At 38.1% G+C, this 17,630-nt stretch overlaps 1 protein-coding gene across 2 annotated transcripts in view; it reads right to left on the reverse strand.

Annotated features, from left to right (window-relative positions):
* eys (eyes shut homolog) overlaps positions 1 to 17,630 on the reverse strand; it is a 146,942-nt gene that overhangs the window by 56,566 nt on the left and 72,746 nt on the right. For both annotated transcript variants that reach the window (XM_071480865.1, XM_071480864.1), the window contains 7 exons: positions 12,685 to 12,856; positions 12,255 to 12,333; positions 11,604 to 11,803; positions 7,263 to 7,387; positions 6,540 to 6,664; positions 5,791 to 6,004; positions 63 to 253 (listed from right to left, as the gene is read on the reverse strand). In XM_071480865.1, the coding sequence (XP_071336966.1) occupies positions 63 to 253; positions 5,791 to 6,004; positions 6,540 to 6,664; positions 7,263 to 7,387; positions 11,604 to 11,803; positions 12,255 to 12,333; positions 12,685 to 12,856 (1,106 nt within the window). The remainder of the gene's footprint in view (positions 1 to 62; positions 254 to 5,790; positions 6,005 to 6,539; positions 6,665 to 7,262; positions 7,388 to 11,603; positions 11,804 to 12,254; positions 12,334 to 12,684; positions 12,857 to 17,630) is intronic.

A 17,630-nucleotide genomic window follows, 5' to 3' on the forward strand; every position in this document is an offset into this window, starting at 1 on the left:
CATGCAGTTACTATAAACCCAACAAACAATCATGAATAATGACTATTTCACTGGAGCTTTACCTGTAAGATCCCATCCGAGATGAAGAGTTTCATGAAAAAGAAATCACCATTAGCAGGTCCTTGGTCCACATAAAATACAGTTCCCTGGGCCACTTGGGTTTGGAATCTCACAGTAATGTTGTTGAGTGCGCTGAGGTCAATACCCTCAAACTCAAGGTATGAATTCCCAAAGTACTGGATGTAGCTTGAATCTAGGAAATACAAATATAGATAGAGCTGAAATGGTGGGAAAAAGGGTAAATAAAAGGGAGGCAGGCTGCAGTTTATGCATCTTTACTGTAAATTCTGCTGAGATTCTCTATTGATCCCTGAAAGAAGAAATTCAACTTTTCACTCATTTCCTCCATGGGGAGGTCAGTGCACAGAATGAGAGAGAGAGAAAAGCATCCTAAGAATTATTAAAGATTCAGGGTTTGGCTCAGGACACCTCAGCAGGGCAGATGCTTGTTACCATTGGAGGCTTGAATGTGGACTTTTTTGTTTTCTTACTCTGTGGTTGCACACACTTCGAAATGTTGCTGGATGAAATGTAAATTTGACCTGTATCCATCAAATAACCTTGGCAACACAGATGGAAGAAAGCTTAAAGAGACTAGTGCGCAGTGCAGGGAGATTTATTGTGGAGAAACAGAAGCAAAAGGGAGATAATTATATTTTGAAAGCAGAACAAAAGGCTTGAAGGGCTTTTGGTAGCATCACAGCTTTTCCTTTTGCTCACTGTACAGGCATACTGTAAATACTCGTATTTGCCAAAAAGCTGTGAAGCATGCAAATGGCACTATATTAGCCGAGAGAGGAGTCTTGGCTGAAATGAACGCATTCATACAAGTTTATTACATGCCTCATTTTATAGTGGAATAACTTGGCTTATATCATCCATGAGAATGGGCAATTATGGGGTATTTCAGTAAAAAGTTCCACTGCCCGCCAGCTTATTGGGGGTAGTGACGCAGACAAACTTAAAAGACTGACTCAGACTGCAATTGAAGGCAAGCATTAGGAGTGCTCATGCTCAATATATTTCTCATTTGAAGGAAGTAGTGCAATTTGTTGCAGAAAAGTCAAACGGGAAAGGCTGTTAAAATGAAAAGCATTCCTGGATGCACCTGTCTCACGCTCTGTCTGTTCTTATCCAGAAAAAAAAAAACAACAAAAAAAAAAACATTATTGCACTAGAGAAATCAGCAAAGCTCCTTTAAAGTTGTTGCCATGATTAATCGGGCAGCCGCAACTGAGACCTTTATCAATATTTGTTACACGTCAACTCCTAATAGGCCAGACCCCCTTTGATCTGACAGTGGGCCCCTCAGGGCATTTGGCAAACAAGCTAACCTAAATACCCCCATTTTCTCTGGAGAGCTATACGACCAATACCCTGAGGAAAATCTCCCCTGACAAAAAAAAAAGTAAGAATTATCAGGAGCGGACCCACTGTGATCTGTGAATTAATGAGGATAAATGCACGCAGCAACAATGCTGCGCTGTCTTCTCCTCCACTCCTGACAATGGGGTTTGCCAATGCTGATGATGGAAAATTACCCCTCAGAGACAAAGCTATTCATTAATTTTAAAACCTTGTTTAGTCTGATGTAGTCTTTGATGCAGTCTGAGGCTGCTGCCAGGAGGCAGTATCATGCCTCATTAGCAGTTAGCTATAGTCTCTCCTTCAAAGGTCTCCTGTTTTTACCGCTACCTTACATTCTCACACCAGATTTTTCATCCACAAGTCACAAATAACTAGCTGGACTAAATCTGAATTGTAAATGTGTATAATATAAACTGTGTCTTCTTCTCTTTTTCACTTTTCAATATCCTGCTATGCATGGTAACAGTATTTTATTTTATTTTTTACCGCTAACATAATGCTGACCAAGGAGTTTGCTACTGAACCCTTTTCAAAAGCTTTGCTAGTTTCAATAGGAAAAAAAAAACAAAAAAAAAACGTCATCTCAGTGGGAATATTCCTTGATATAAATCTTTCAGATCAGATATAATTAGGACCAGTCTTAAAACACGTCCATAAAAGAGGTGAGAAAATTGATATAAGTCATATTTAATGTAACGTGGAGAGGTGGGGCGCAACGTTGCAGCATTGACTGCATGGGGATGTCAGACAGGTTAAAGCACAAGATATTCCACTAGAAAAATATATTTGGAGAAATGTGAACTTAAGATCAATTTATATGAGGACAGACTTTGGATGGAGAGATTTAATTGATATAGACTTAATGTCCCATTTATTTAAAAAAAAAAAAAATCCAGGATGTAAGTCCTGTTTTGTCCCTGATTTATTGGGCAAGGTAATAGACTGACTGATTGAACTTGTCACAGGACAGAGATAAAATACTGCTGAGGAACATTCTTGGACTCTTGCAATTTCAGAGCCCCGGGGGAAGGCAAAAGGTCACTCTGTACCCACCACAATGGGAGAAAAATGTCTTATATTCGAGCTATGTAATGTTAGAAGATTTTCATTGAATTCTATTATAGCGCTGAGACACACAGAGGAATCAGATCCTAAATATAATATGACTTGTTTTTAAATCTAGTGTCTAATTATATCTTTGTTTCCTGGTTTTAAAAATAACTGATGAAATTGCTCCAACACACTGCACTGACAGTTACTGTACAGGAGCGTACAGGCCATGAACTGCAGCTGAAAATGACAAATTTAGACACTGCTTTTCTTCATCTCGCCCACCCTTTTCCTCATGAATATGCATAACTGTGCACATCATGCAAATGTCATTATGACTCACTAGCAAAGTTGTGTCACCGAATATATCAAAATTGTTACATTAATCAGGTGCTGCCACCTCAGTTATCAACAAACTGTATATACATATTAAAAAAAAAACAAAAAACTGCTACAATAAACAGAACAAATGCAGGCATGTGAAACTGGAGGTTGACAAGGCGACTGACCCAACGCATGTTTGAGACGACCCTCTGGCTAACTTCTTAATCATCGAGCAGATTTTTGCTGAGCTTAAGTAATTTCATTTCTGCTACACGTGGCTGCAAAAGATAACAGCTTCACCTGTGCTGCAGTGTTCACTCCAAGGAGAGTCAACCAAATCGTGGCTTAGCACCAGTAAGCCTCCCTCCACCAGCAGTGTGCTCGCTAGATTCCCATCAGCTCTCATACCGTAGAGCTAAAATATTGTGGAGCTCAGCATTGCATGTGCAGTGATGGGAGGAGGGAAGGGGAAAAAAAAAAAAAAGAAACCCAGAAGACAATCATCTCCATCTGTGGTATAAAAGTTTGCTGCTGAGCAGAACTAAGTTTGTTTTTTACATCAAAATTAAGAGGAAAAAAAAAAATAGATTCAGACCAAATTCACATTTTCTATTGAGAAACTGAATCCTCTCCTGTCAGTGTAGCACATTAACTGTCTCCCCTAAGATTAAATTCCCATTGACTTGGTACATTTCAAAGGTTGTGGAGCAGTCTTACGTTTAAAGGAGCACTGTCTGAGTCTATTTCAAGCAGCACCAAGGGCACTGCATGTGTTTAGATGGTGACCTAGTTAGATAAACTCATGTTTCTGGGTCCTCTTACTTTAAAACTTATTTACTTTGATTATGCGCTTATGTGTAAGAGAGCAAAGGGATGTTTCGGTGTGTGGATGCTGGGGTTTGTTTTTCTTTACCAGTGTCTTGTGTGTAAATTTAACCCCATTGACACCGGTGCAATATGTGCCGGATGAGGGCTGGATCAGGTGCAGCGGGGAGGACTCCATTATGTTTGGCCCACAGTGATTTTCAGAGTGTCGCACTGAATTGGTTCAAGCTCGTCTGTGTTCAATAGGTCTGTTTTACAGCTCTGTGAACAGTTTCAAAGGTAGACAGACCCCATCTGTCAAGGAGTAACAATCTGCCCAGTGCTCTGAATCCAACCTCTCACATAGATGACTGAACCCAGTAGCAATAATGTACAACATATTCTGTTCCGTGTCTGTCATTTTAGTGTTAAAGGATATAGCCCCAAATAACAATTGGACTTATGACTCTTTGGAATTATTGTTGCACTCTAGTGGCAAATACAAATCCAGATTTTAACAGGATTTTTTTTTTTTTTTTTTTTTTTTCCCTCTGCAGCTGCACAAACACGACAATCTCTCAATCAAACCTAATACATCCTCACCTGCTGTGTTCCAAAGGCTCTAAAATCACATTTGGACCAGTACCAGCTCAGTGGGAGTCTCCTCTCATTCAAAACTGGCAAACCTTGTCCAGCAAAAGTGTTTGGTAGGAAGGACAAGGGAAGGATAGGTTCGTAATTTGTCAAAAAAAAAAAAAAAAAAAAAAATACCTGGACCACCTTCAAAACAAATTGATTGGTGTAATGGCAGTTTACATAATTTAGTGTCACTTTCTCGCACACATAATATAATGTCATTGGAAGTAATAGCACAGTAATGGTAGCTATGACATGATGGAGGAACGTTCATTTAAGATGATACACTGCCGTAGTTGAGCTGATTGATCATTAAGGTTATAGGTGTTATTCTTGGTAGCAAAATAATTGTCCATCAAAGTGATTCCCTTTCCAGAAGCTATGAGTCTCTGTGTTTCGCATATACATAAATGTCATTCACAATCATGTACTGTAAGTTCTTTCTAGTACAAGGAAGTTAATGATAAAGGTGTGTGAAACCATCCTGAACACACAATACACAAAAAAAAAGAACTATAATTTAAACTGAAGCACAGGTGAAACTTATGCATCAGCCTTTGAAGTTGTACATATGTCTTAACAACTAGGAACTGAACTAAAGTGCATTTAAAGCTGCTTAGAAGAGAGCTCGAGGCTACTGCAGCCTCGATGTAGAGGAGGAAGCAGTATCCAGATCCTTGGGTAAAAAGAAGCAATTCAGCAAATGCTGCATCACAAGTAAAGGTTCTGCATTCAAGACCATAGTTAAGTCCAGAATTACTATCAACAAAATGCACTTGTTTTGTTATTATATATTATATTATTAATTTGTTATTACCAACAATGTGTAAACAGCATTTCTATGTTGAAGTTGATTGAGATGGAGCTAGTTTATCTACTTTAGATACAGTTCGTCCAGTGGTTGAGTGCCATTGGGGTCAGGGCTCCTTCAAAGGGTCACAGTGTAAAACCCAGGGGTCGTGAGATGATTAATGGGGTAGTTAAGAAGAAAAATTTAAAAAAAAAGTTCTGCTACAGAAATATCTATTTTTTTCCTCTACTTTTCAATTTTTTTTGTGAAATACTGAAATACTGTAATTTTAGCTCTTTGGACCTGTAGCAGTTATTTTGATCAAACCGTGAGGTGAGAAATATCTCTATGGTGGAACTGCAAATAACTCAGAGAGATGACAAATATGACAAGTGGTCCCTACTTTATAAGAAGTCACAAACTTAAAAGGCTGTGAACCACTAGTATGATCTATCTATCTCTCTCTCTCTCTCTCTCTCTCTCTCTCTCTCTCTCTCTCTCTGTATATATATATATATATATGTATATATTGCCTTGTAGTTTATGTTTATATTTTTTATGCAACATTTGAACCTGAAAAGTAGCCAGCAATCCTAGCTACCATCTATATACCATACCAATATTTCCCTCTAAAATGTAGTGGAGTATAAGTATAAAGTAGCATGAAATGCAATACTCAGTACATCAAAAAATACAGTATTACTTAAATGTACTTCTCACCACAGCATGTACAGATGTGTGCACAGAGTGATTTGTACCTGTGGTTTCCTCAGCTGTGGGTACCAGGCTGAGTGTTGGCGTTGGCACTCTAGGTGTTGAGCCATGAGTGATGTTCTTGACTACAGTCGCCAAGGGAACAGCATCCGTAACAGGAGGCAGGCAACTGACCTTGTTGATGCCATCTACACAGGAAAATGCTTCTGGACATGGATTCGACAGGCAATCATCATAGTTGTGCTCACAGTTCTTCCCCTGAGTATGCAAAATAAACAGCCTTTAGAAGTGTGCGATGCGGTACTAAGTGGGATACAATGTTTACATTGCTTGAATATTAAAGTTTGCATATAGTTGGGGGTGTGAAATTATGTAACAAATACTAGGGTTTTTTTAAACTTAACAGCCACATGATGCAAGATAGCATCTGATCATCATTCATTTTTATGTGGAACATTAAAATTATTTTTCTTTAGTAACTATTTAAGGAGTAAATTGTTTATATAAAGCAGTAGCAGTACTAGTAGCAACAAATAGAAAAGATGTCCCATGTTGTGTTGTTATTTATCTCCTGGTATGAGGAAGGTATCTGAGTTTCCTGCTTCAAAGACAAAATGAAAAAAATGATGATTAGACTATAAACAACAACAAAGTAAAAGGAAATCACACATTTTTAACAGTGCGGGACATGAGTGGCAAGACAGGCCTTGAGAGTTGAGGGTGCAAAAGGGTAAAGGTTAATTTAAAAAAAATAAAAAAGATAGGAGATGGGGAATAAGGTGGGAAGCCTCACCACAAATCCAGGACGACAGAAACAGGTGTAGCCATAGCCTGGATCATTCTGAATGCATATCCCCTGGTTGCAGGGCTGAGGAAGGCACTCATTAATGTCATCCTCACAGTGAAGGCCTGTCCAACCTGCCAGGAACAAAAGCCCACAGAGTGCCGTGCTGAGCCCAGGCTCTCCCACTTCCACCCTCTGAAGTGAATATCAATCAGATTCTCCTACATTGATTTGCTTCTTTTTGGGTTCACACGCATACACAGACAAGAAAAGGCTTTCACTAAAGAGCAAGATGCCACATACATTTTAATGAGCTGAGGCAGTATCGTCTTTTTATCACTGTCTTTTCCAGTACTGTATGACTACAAATTTCTCCCTGGAGACAAGTGGGTGACTTTTGAATGGCTTTGAGGCACAGAAGCTATGTAGGCATTATGCTAACCTTTAGCGACACTGCATATGGCCCCTTTCAATCCAATATGGGTGTTCTGTAAGTATTACGATGGTTTACATATGGTAAACTGTGCCCCACTGCATCTGGGGCAGAGTAAGAACCTTAAGCGCTTTTGTTCACTTCAAAAAATGTCTTGCCATCTAGGCTACATTTTTGTAATCTTGTTCATGAGAAACAAAGTTTTCCTGTTACAGGCCTTATAAAGGGGGTAAAAAGCTGCTTGAGTTACTTCATTTCAAAGTAAATTGAGAAACTCACCGGATGTCTGAGTGACTCACCTGACCTGCAGTGGCAGACGTAGCTATTAATAAGATCTTGGCAAATGGCACCGTTGTGGCAGGGAGCTGAGCAACATTCGTTAATATCCACTTCACAGAAATCCCCCATGAAACCTGGAGGACAGCTAAGAAAACATATCATACTTTAAAACTGTGAGGTTGTCTCAGAGCAATGTAAATTTCTCTTTGTGGGTCTGACACACTGTATCTGAGAACTGCTTGTTTTCTATTATTTATCAAAAAGTACTACAGCTCTTTTTAGTCAGCTGGTGCTTCTGATTTCAAATTATATTATGACAAACAAATATATGTATATATATATATATGTATATTTTTTCAAAAACCTGAGAGACACAGCAATGGAGTCAGTAAAGCAGGTGATAAAGTAAAGAGGCTTCAATTAAAACTGATGAGCTGCATTGGTTTGTCTGTGCAGCAGCTCACATTTTAAGTGATTTGAGGTCCCACAATGTGGGATGTGAAAAAAACAGAAACAGCATAAATACAAACTTTATAGCTATAGTTTGTGTGTTAGGATTAAGAATTGGGATGAACAATCATACTGTCATATTTTGAAGAGGCACTGCTTTTCTTTAATTGATCATCTCAAGCTCTGTATGATTCTTAAAATGGTTTTGCTGGTATAGTTTAATGACTTTACAGTGACATCACCAAAACTGTATAATTTTACAGTAGTCTTTCAATAACATGATGTTTGTGGGACTTCATGTTGAATTTATAGTAAGTAACCTTTTTGAATTTCATTGACTTTCTCATCAATTGACATCCATTTTTAAAAATTATTTTATTTTGAGCATATATTGTATTGAAACAGTATACTCTAGTGGCTCACTTTCTGTAGTATTGAATGGTGTATTTTACACCTACTGAATCAATATAAGTGTATGAAGTGTTTGATAGTATACTTGTTTAAAACTCCTGGCTTTAATCATGATATTCTCCATGTAAACAACGAGTCCAATTATCAGGTAATATCAACTATCGCAAATCCACAGTAACACATTCATGGTTCAGTGCTTTGGAGTTCTGCCATTAACAGCACATTTTCATACCACCTGAATGAAGTTCAGAAAAAACATTGCATCTCATTTGATGATGTTCAGCTCTCAAACTAATGGGCCTTATTGTTAAGGCCATTAAACTGAATCAATACGGCCCTCTATGTGTTAATGTCATTACTGCTAATTAATTCCTTTGATGAAAATCTGATCCAGACTTGTTAAGCACGCCAAACAATATGAAAAAAAGACACTGTTAAAAACTCAGGTTAAGTTCACAAACTTGAAATCACAGACCTTATTTGAGGGGAAGATAAACAGAATGGATTAATTCAGCCATGCACCGTACCCACAGGAAAACAAAGTGGAAATACTCAGGCGTGGCAGTGGTTTTCTGTTGTAGAGCTGGCGATTTGCACAGGATAAGCTGCACCTTGAGCAAAGAATGGTACCATTCGATTCTGCAGATGCTCCCCCCTCCCCCACTGGCTTTAAGTTTTGTAGAAGAGCAATCATTTTCCAGATGGACAATGAGCCTGATCAAACATTAAAGCTACCTGAGGCCAAGAAAGCCCAAGGTCTGCTGGCTTGCATGGGCTTCCAATTCACAGTCACCAGATCTCAAAGTCACTGAACATCTTCAGGAAAATATGAACGGCTGACACAAGCAGAACAACATGAAAGACAAAGTAGAAATTCCTAAAAAAAAATAGAACAGATTTTCTGCTTCAGTAAATGCTAACAAACTCTTGCTATATTCATGAGGCCAAAGTCCCTCTGACTTCTGTTGTAACCTAAGATCTGTCAGGCACAGTTGATTTAATCCTATAACACTACAGCATCAGCAAAGGTTTCATGCATGACCTATTGGCTGACCACCAACGTAGTGAGAAAATTGCGAGTGCTTTTGAGGCCATTTGCTGAACAGGTGCAGAACCGAATGTGCACCACTTCACACACAACATGCAGATAAAACAACACTCTGTATTCCATGTGTTGTAGATGTAGTTTGGCCAAGAAACTCTTGCATGACTGATTCTATATTTTAGCCCATTAGTCCGTGTACTAGCCTGACCAGACCTTCTTCATCCAAGCAGAAAACAAGATATGTGGAACATGTTTCCCTCTAAAAAAAATCTGTTCATGTGATTTTAAAGTCATAGTCCTTGCGGTGAACATAAATAAAAGACTAGAACCCTCTGTCACCCAGAAATTCACCAACAACTCTTTTAACTAACACTAGAAAGACTAGCGATGGACAACAGCTAAGTATTCATTTTTTTCTGGTGTGAAATGTATATTTCTACAGAATGAATCTGCACAGCTGAGAGGCAACATTTTGGCTTTCCACCTTCAATTCAAACTCTTTGATCTCTAAATGAGTCTAAAATGAGGCAAACGACCAGTTAATATTACACTATATAACTAATAGAGCAACAAATTGTATCTTAAGTCCAAATCTAATTGAAATTCAGCAAAAAAAAAAAACCCCTGTTGCGGTGGGAAGTGCACACAACGCACAATCACCCTATTGCAGATCAGCAGGACACTAAAGGACATTAATAACTAGAAAGTGTGTGTATACTTCCTCTGTCCTTAGTATGCACATGCAATACACAGTATATTGCCTCCTTGTAATATATATACAAACAAGCCTTCAATGAAGGGGACATCAGAAAAAATGCTTAGCTGAGGCAGTACAGAGTCCTATACATCAATATACTGTATAACACCATAAAGAGCAGCAACCTATATGGAGTTGTGGTCGTCTGAGATACATTAAATCATGACACTGAGCAAACAGCAGCACAGCAGCACATCAGCACAAGGTGAGACAGTGCAATTAACTACAAGGAATCCAGGGAGCTGCTGTTTCAAATCTGCACACTCGTACTACGTACACCTTGTGTTCAGATACACTTCATCACTCAAGGGAGAGCATGTCAGCAATTAAAAAGCAATGATTCAATTGCAGCCAACCTGGAGGACTGCTACTGTATAGGAGTAAACATAGGTAGTGTAGCAGCATTCTTGTGGACAAGATGCATTTTTAATTAGAGATGAGCACAATTCCTGGAACAGTGACTCTGATTTCAGCTGTTCAAGATGCAAATTTAAATTTTGAAACATTTCTAAAATTTTCACTAGTTGTTAGACTTCGACTCGCCCATATGGGTGAATTGACTTTAACTCCACTGCAATAAAGGTTCCCCTTCTCATACAGCACATATAGAGTGTACAATGATAAAAGTGACAAATTTATCACAAATCCCTTGGTAATTTTTTTAAAACAGAATTCAGAGATAGGAAAGAAAAAACGTTAACTAAACTTAACTACTTTCACTAAATTGAATCTCTGACTGACTGACTGACACCGTTGTTAGTTTTTTAGTTTCCCTGTTGGCTGATGCTCTTTCAACATGAGCACGCATTTGCAGCTCATTCCAAATTTACAGTACAACAGAACATACCTATAACAACTTGACCACAACTTCACACGCCCATGCACAGTTCAGCCATATGCTAGGTTTTTACCCAGTCTTGTCTTTTAGAGTTTGGTGGTTACTAGCTTCTTCTGCAAAATAATCACTAGGGGCAAAAGATAAAAATAACAACTCTCACTAAACTTGCTTTCCTGTTTAATCCAGTCCTTACACTTTTGTTGTTGTAGTTTCAGTTTTAGAAAGGCTAAAAGATAAGATGACCTTTCAACTTCTTTATATATGCAGTGTATTTTAAGTTAGTCCGTTTAGTTAAATGCTAAGTGTACTGTAGCTTTTAGCACATTACAGCACAGAATTCAAAAGCTTGCCAGGCCTATAGTGACAGTTTTGGGGCAGCCATGGCCTAAAGGTTAGAGAAGCTGGTGTGGGAACATAAGGTCATGGTGTCAAATCCCTGGAACAGCAGGAGGAAGGATGGGTGGGAGCAGTGGATGAACAGTGCTTTACCCTCCCTCAACAACCATGGCTGAAGTGCCCTTGAGCAAGGTACCCTAACCCTATGCAATGTGAAACCCTAACTGCTCCCTGGGTGCTGCAGCACGGCTCACTGCTCCTAATGTGTGTCTGTTCCTACAGATGAGTAAATGCAGAGGTCAAATCTCCAGTGTGTGTAAAAACACTTGGATAATAAAGAATTCTTCTTAAATGTCTTACACATGACCATGTGTATGACATTTTAACACATATTTGAATTACTATCCGTCCAGGCTGCACTCAGCAGGGCACGTTGTTCCGGTCAACTCATATTACTATGACTCCATCCAGGGACAATCTTTCAGTATCATTTCATCAGGACGTCCAGCAGTGGACCAACTCACCTGCAGGTGAAGTTTGATCCTTCACCGTCAATGCAGGTGGCTCCATTGAAACACAATGAGACATTAACAGCGGCCTGTTTGCAGACGTCTACATCAGTCTCACAGGTTTTCCCTGCGTAACCGTCCTGGCAGAAGCATGCATATTTATCGTTGAGATCCACACATGAGCCTCCATTCAAACAGGGACTGGAGGCGCAGTCCTGTAAATGAAAATACATCATCATTTACAAGCGTGAGGCTAGTGATAATGTACAAATAATACTAAATATTTGACAGATACAACCATAGAATGAAGGATTGACCATCTGAACTGCACATGTGTGGTTAAACAAAAGAAAAGGAAAAAACTACAACTTTGGATGAGAATGAACTGCTTGTAGTTACAAAGCAGATCATCTATTGAACTAAATGCTCACAAAGACTTTGTAAGCAACTCAGTGCTTTATCTCTAGAGTCCAGCACAAGCTGTGGTTTAAATCAATTAGACTATGCAATTTCTTTTAATCAGGTGTATGTACAACGCATACATGATCCTGGTAGTTCAAATGGCTGGAAAAATCAATAGCGTTAGTGATACCACACAAAGATTACAAAATTCTCTTGACATTCCTCTTGAACACCCAGAAGGTTTATTAATTAAGCTCAACTCACGTCGATGTTTGTTTCACATCTGCTGCCAGTCCACCCAGATTCACACAGGCAGGAGTATGAACGTGTTCCATCCTTACAGCTGAGAAGGCCACAACAGATGGCGTCAGTGCTCATTCATCAAAATTATACAACAGTTTGAAATGAACTCTAGAGCCTTCATATATGCAGGTCTTCGGCTGTATAGTTTATGCAGAATCCTTTGAGAGAGACACAATCTTTTGAATGAATGAGTGCTTCCCCTTCAGCAGAATTAATGACTGTAATTTAGAGACGACTGAGACAACCTGTAAGTGCATCACATTAGCACATGTGACATACTGTACGTCTCCACTCACTACGCTGCCAAGGAGTGTAATTAAAAATAATTTCCGTGCCACTTCTGCACAATTTGCAGTGTTTCTGTTTGAAATGACGCGAAAAAAATCGGTACCTCCCATGAAGACAAGGCGCTGACATGCAGTCGTCAGTGTTGGTCTCACATTGGAGCCCAATGAAGCCATCAGGACATGAACAGTGGTATCGATTAGGCGCATCAATACATCTCCCACTATTTTGACATGGGTTTGAAACGCACTCATCGATGTTCACTTCACACCGTGCCCCTAGGAAAGTAAACATATTTTAGTCATACATCAAATTTTCAACAACTTAGTAGGAGAGAGGTGTTTTTAGTTTTTCAGCAGTCAAACTGCTTACAAAATCACAGATTTAATTTAAAAAAAAATTACATTGGGATGTACAGAGTAGTGGGGTACAGGTAAGAATATGAGCTCAGAGTTGGAGAAGTCCTCTGTAAGTCTGGGTACAATTTTATTTTTTAAGCTCAAGGCAACTGTGCAAGTCTTTGTAAACTAAACAAACAAGGCTGAGTTTTGATAATTCTGAAACAACTCTGCAACTGCATTTTGGATCTCTGGAGACATCACTGTATGCTCCAGGACATAGTCCCACAGCTCTGTTAGTTTGATAAACTGAGAGGAAAAAAAATACTGTCATGCAGTGAGGGAATATGCTGACAAAACACAACACATTCATGCTTTTAATAGCTTTTGGATGTAGCACAGTAAATTAACTGCATATCAGTCTGTGGCTACAAAGAGTTGTCAGGATAAATTCATTGTTGTTCTTTTTTCTTCTTTTTTTTGTTGTTAATTGAAATAAAAAGAAAAAAATATTAGTCAGATTGTTCAATGGTAAACATGGGTTATACCATATCAGGCTATGTAATGATTATCTACAAAACTGGATATACAGTTTTAGGGTATAACATTGACCAAATGAATGAATTAATTTAGAACCTGGACTCATCTTGTGAGCCTAGAAGACGTCCTTCTGTCAGGTCTCTACACCTTTCCCTGAGAGCGATGAATCAAAACTTAAGGACCTACTGTACAGGAAGCAATTTTTAGCCCAATAATGATGAACTTGTCAGTCAAGTTTCACATTCCATCAAAATCGCTCAACACAAACTTACATCTTACACTTTATATCACAATTTGAAGTTTGAATACACCCTATCATGCAAAAGTTCAGTGCAGTCATTTAAAGGCAAAATAAAGTCACTGTGCAGCAGTGAGCAAACTGTCCAGATAAAGCTGCCTCACCAGCGTGACATGTTTTTCCTCTGTGGTCTCTTTAGTAACCTTTGATATAAAGATCATAGACTGGCAGAGATGGTAAACACGAGTGTGCTGTTTGCAGTAAACTAACATTGCATTAAAGGATTTCTTGGTTGTTTAGCTCAATTTTTTTTTCTTGTTTTTTCTTTTTACCTCTAGTTATCTCTTTCTCACAAATTATTCTTCTGTTACCGACAACTTACAAGCTTGCTATGAGACAAACAGGTCAAAGTGGCTTTAACTTGTGGATCATGATTGTGTTTGACACTCGAGCCATTACCATGCAGAACAGCACCTCTTAGTTTAGAAGCAGACATAATATCTACTAAACCAGACAGTTATTTCAATTTTAGAGGATGGATAAGGCTAATGTGACTGATGGCAGTAGAACTAGCGCCTGTGCGTTATATGAAGTACATACTGTATGAAAATGAGAGGTAAAATCACAGAACACCCCATGCTAAAGACAAAGTATTTCTGCCATATTCTACCTTGTGAAAGCAAAAGGGTATTAAAATGTAGACACAGATAATGAAATCATGTTATTCCTTTGAAAAAACGACTGCTAATACATAAAGATGCACGGCGTCTTTAAGGGACCAGTTATTCCAGATTCTGAAATTTCTGTCTCCATCCAAATGACAGTGGAAATGAAGGCAGCTGTTCACAGTATTGGAAAAGTTCACCACAGCCACATTTCTTTCCAGTCACAGTGTTACTTCAGATACTTCAGATAATCCACAGAATTATCCATTTCCATGTGACTACGGTATATAGTTCCAGAGAAACTGTTCACAGTGAGGTCTGGGGATATTTTCTTTAGAAAACTGAGACACTGTCTCTTGAAATATATGTTTTCAGTTTTTTTTCAATGTCATTTTTGACCGCTCCAAGTTCCATTCACCTGCTGGATATCACATGTAGATATCTCAATAAAACCACTTCTGAGCGACTAAAACTGAGTGTGAAAACTATCCTTTGAGTAATTTGGGTGAATTGCCCCATTAGAAAAACTTTAGTATTTTAATGTAATTATCAAAATTTAAGGCTTGATCATAAATAAGAAGCTGGATGACGGCTTTGAAAAAAAGTGAAAAAGTAATAATAACATATAAACATAAAAAAGAGCTGGGCATGTTGCAGCAATGACTGTCCCCCGTAACGTCCCTGAGAAGACTCAGTGAGGAAAAGTGTATCATATACTGTAAGAGTTGTATATCCTTACAGCTGTGACCACACAGTACCATGTCTATGAAGGCACAATCCTCCATACAAACTGAGCTGCACCAAATGTGCTGACTCGAAGGGAACTCATGAATTATCCTCAAAAACAACTTATACCTTCACCGTCCATCAGACACACTTAAGATAAGTCTGAAGCTTCACTAAATAAGTCAGCGTTATTCAGGGAGATGATGATTTTCATTATTTATGTAGACCTCACAAAAATAGCAATGAGATCACAGAAGAAATGAAGGGGAGCTGAGAGTTCAAGCTGTGAGGGAAACACCAGATAACAGAAACTGTCAAAATTAGACTTCCTCCTGCCAACAAATCATAGCACACGTGGGGAAAAGGCACTGATGATGTTTATAGTAATTCAAATAATAGCAGGCAGTGCTTTAGATAGATCCACAGAGGTGACTTTGTTTGCTAAGGAATTAAAAATAAATGAATGGGTGGTGGCTAATTCTACATCCAAGATTTTTTTGTGATGTTGTTTTTCACTAAAGTGGTAAAAAAAAAAAAAAAAAAAAAAAAGATTATTTAATACCCCTAAAATCTATCTGAGATTAAAAAAAAAGAAAAGATGACTGTTGACTTTTTATCTGCGGGCAGAGAAAGATGTGAAGAAACACAGTGACAGCAAGAGCACAAATGTATTTATTTGTCTCCCGGGTTTTATCATGAAAGAGAATAAATAAACTGTCTTTAGTGCACACAAAATCTATCACGTTCTGTCGTTACACACTGTAAAACGGTTCCTTTCTTGTCCCAAACTGATAAATTGTTTCATTTAGTCAAAGGGGAAGCTCTACGACAGCTGGAAAGTTCAGTTCATGACAGCATAGGTGACAAAAGCAGGTCTTGAAACCAAAAATAACAACTGAGTTGCAAGAGGAAAAGAACTGCAGATAATGTCAAACAGAACTGTGATGTGATGGGAAATGAAGCCAAATGGGTGGTAGAAAAATCTCTTTTGTCATTTAACACACATTTTCATGACACACCTATTTCACATTATCCATAGACTGATGCTCACATGTATCTTGATGTTTTTATTTAGGTCAGAAGTCGTTTATTTATGTTAGGTTCTGTGCTGTCATTTTACACTGAATCCTAAATATTAAGAGGACAAGAATGTAAGTGAGATATGGAATTACTTATTAAACCTTTATTGCTGCAGACCAGTGAACCAGGGTCTGGAGTTTCTTAAAATATCCTAATAGTTACTCACATAAACTCATATTAGTTAATACAAGATTATCTCAAGTGCCTTGAAGCTTAATTGTGCATTTCAAATGTAGAATGACTTATTTCTTGACACACTGACATACTGATACTTCTGTTCCAGAGAAAATACTTGACATATTTTACTCATGTACAAGTCATGTACTGTCCCACAGCTGTAAGAGCTGGTTTTTAATGAATACAATTAATAAATGTGTAATTACAATGTATGAATAAATGTTAGCACTGGAAGTACATTTTATTCCTTTCATTTTAAATATATAATACATCTAAAGCAAAAGATCCCTTCACAGGCTAGAGGCAAGGACAGAAATAACAGCGACAGTTCACCCAGCAAAAGACTGAATTTACTGAAGCCTTAACATCAAAACAACACTGTGGGGGCCAGAACATCATCATCCAACAATGTGCTGACTGAGGCAGCCCGCAACAATGTGCTGATTGCACTGTACTATCACTCAAGGGAACGTGCTCCTTAATGATGGGTGAAGAAGAGGAAACAGAAGGTGACGAATAGTGTGCTTAAACCGTGATTTATATAAACAAGATTACCCATTAATCATGTTGCCGTAATGACTTCTGACCTCAGTATAGAACTATGCGCCTATGTACAGTCAAATAATACATTATTGGGATTACAAAGCCTTTTAAACCAAATGACCTAAATAATAATAAGACAGCTGAGATCTTGGCAGCTGCCAAAACTGTCTTATAATATAATTGTTTCTCAATATGACACATAGAGAACAAAATGATGGCGTATATATAAAAATAAAGCATAATCACATGTGATTAGGTGAGAGCCATAACTAAATACTGTGGTTGAACAAATGATGAATACTGACACCTGACTTGCCAAGAAGCGAGGAACACTGCAGGATAAAAAGAAAGGGCTTGTTTAGTCTAACACTTTAAAAAAAAAGTGGGTCACACAGACTTTCAGAAAGGTAAAAAGTGTTGATAAGAGCTGTTAGAAGTGTCAGAAATGTGAAGAAAACTATTTTCTGGCTTCTTGCTTCAATTATTTCTCAAAGCTAAAACATGTTACATGTATAAAAAAAAAAAGAAAAAAGCTTCAAAATTTCCATCATTTTTGAAAAGAGAGGGTAATAGCCTTTAGACACATTCTTAGCAAAAACTGCTACATGAAGAAACTGATATATGAAAGAAGAAGAAATGAACAGATGCACCGACTGGCTCACAAAACAAAAACTAGTAAGAAAATTCAATATGGATGTGATGTAGGTGGGAATGAAGTGTCATCATAGCTTAATCACATCCATGA

Source organism: Trachinotus anak, unplaced genomic scaffold (assembly GCF_046630095.1).
Source record: "Trachinotus anak isolate AG129_WGS33_773 ecotype Australia unplaced genomic scaffold, CSIRO_AGI_Tana_v1 ptg000007l, whole genome shotgun sequence".
In the NCBI taxonomy this organism is placed as follows: Eukaryota; Metazoa; Chordata; class Actinopteri; order Carangiformes; family Carangidae; genus Trachinotus; species Trachinotus anak.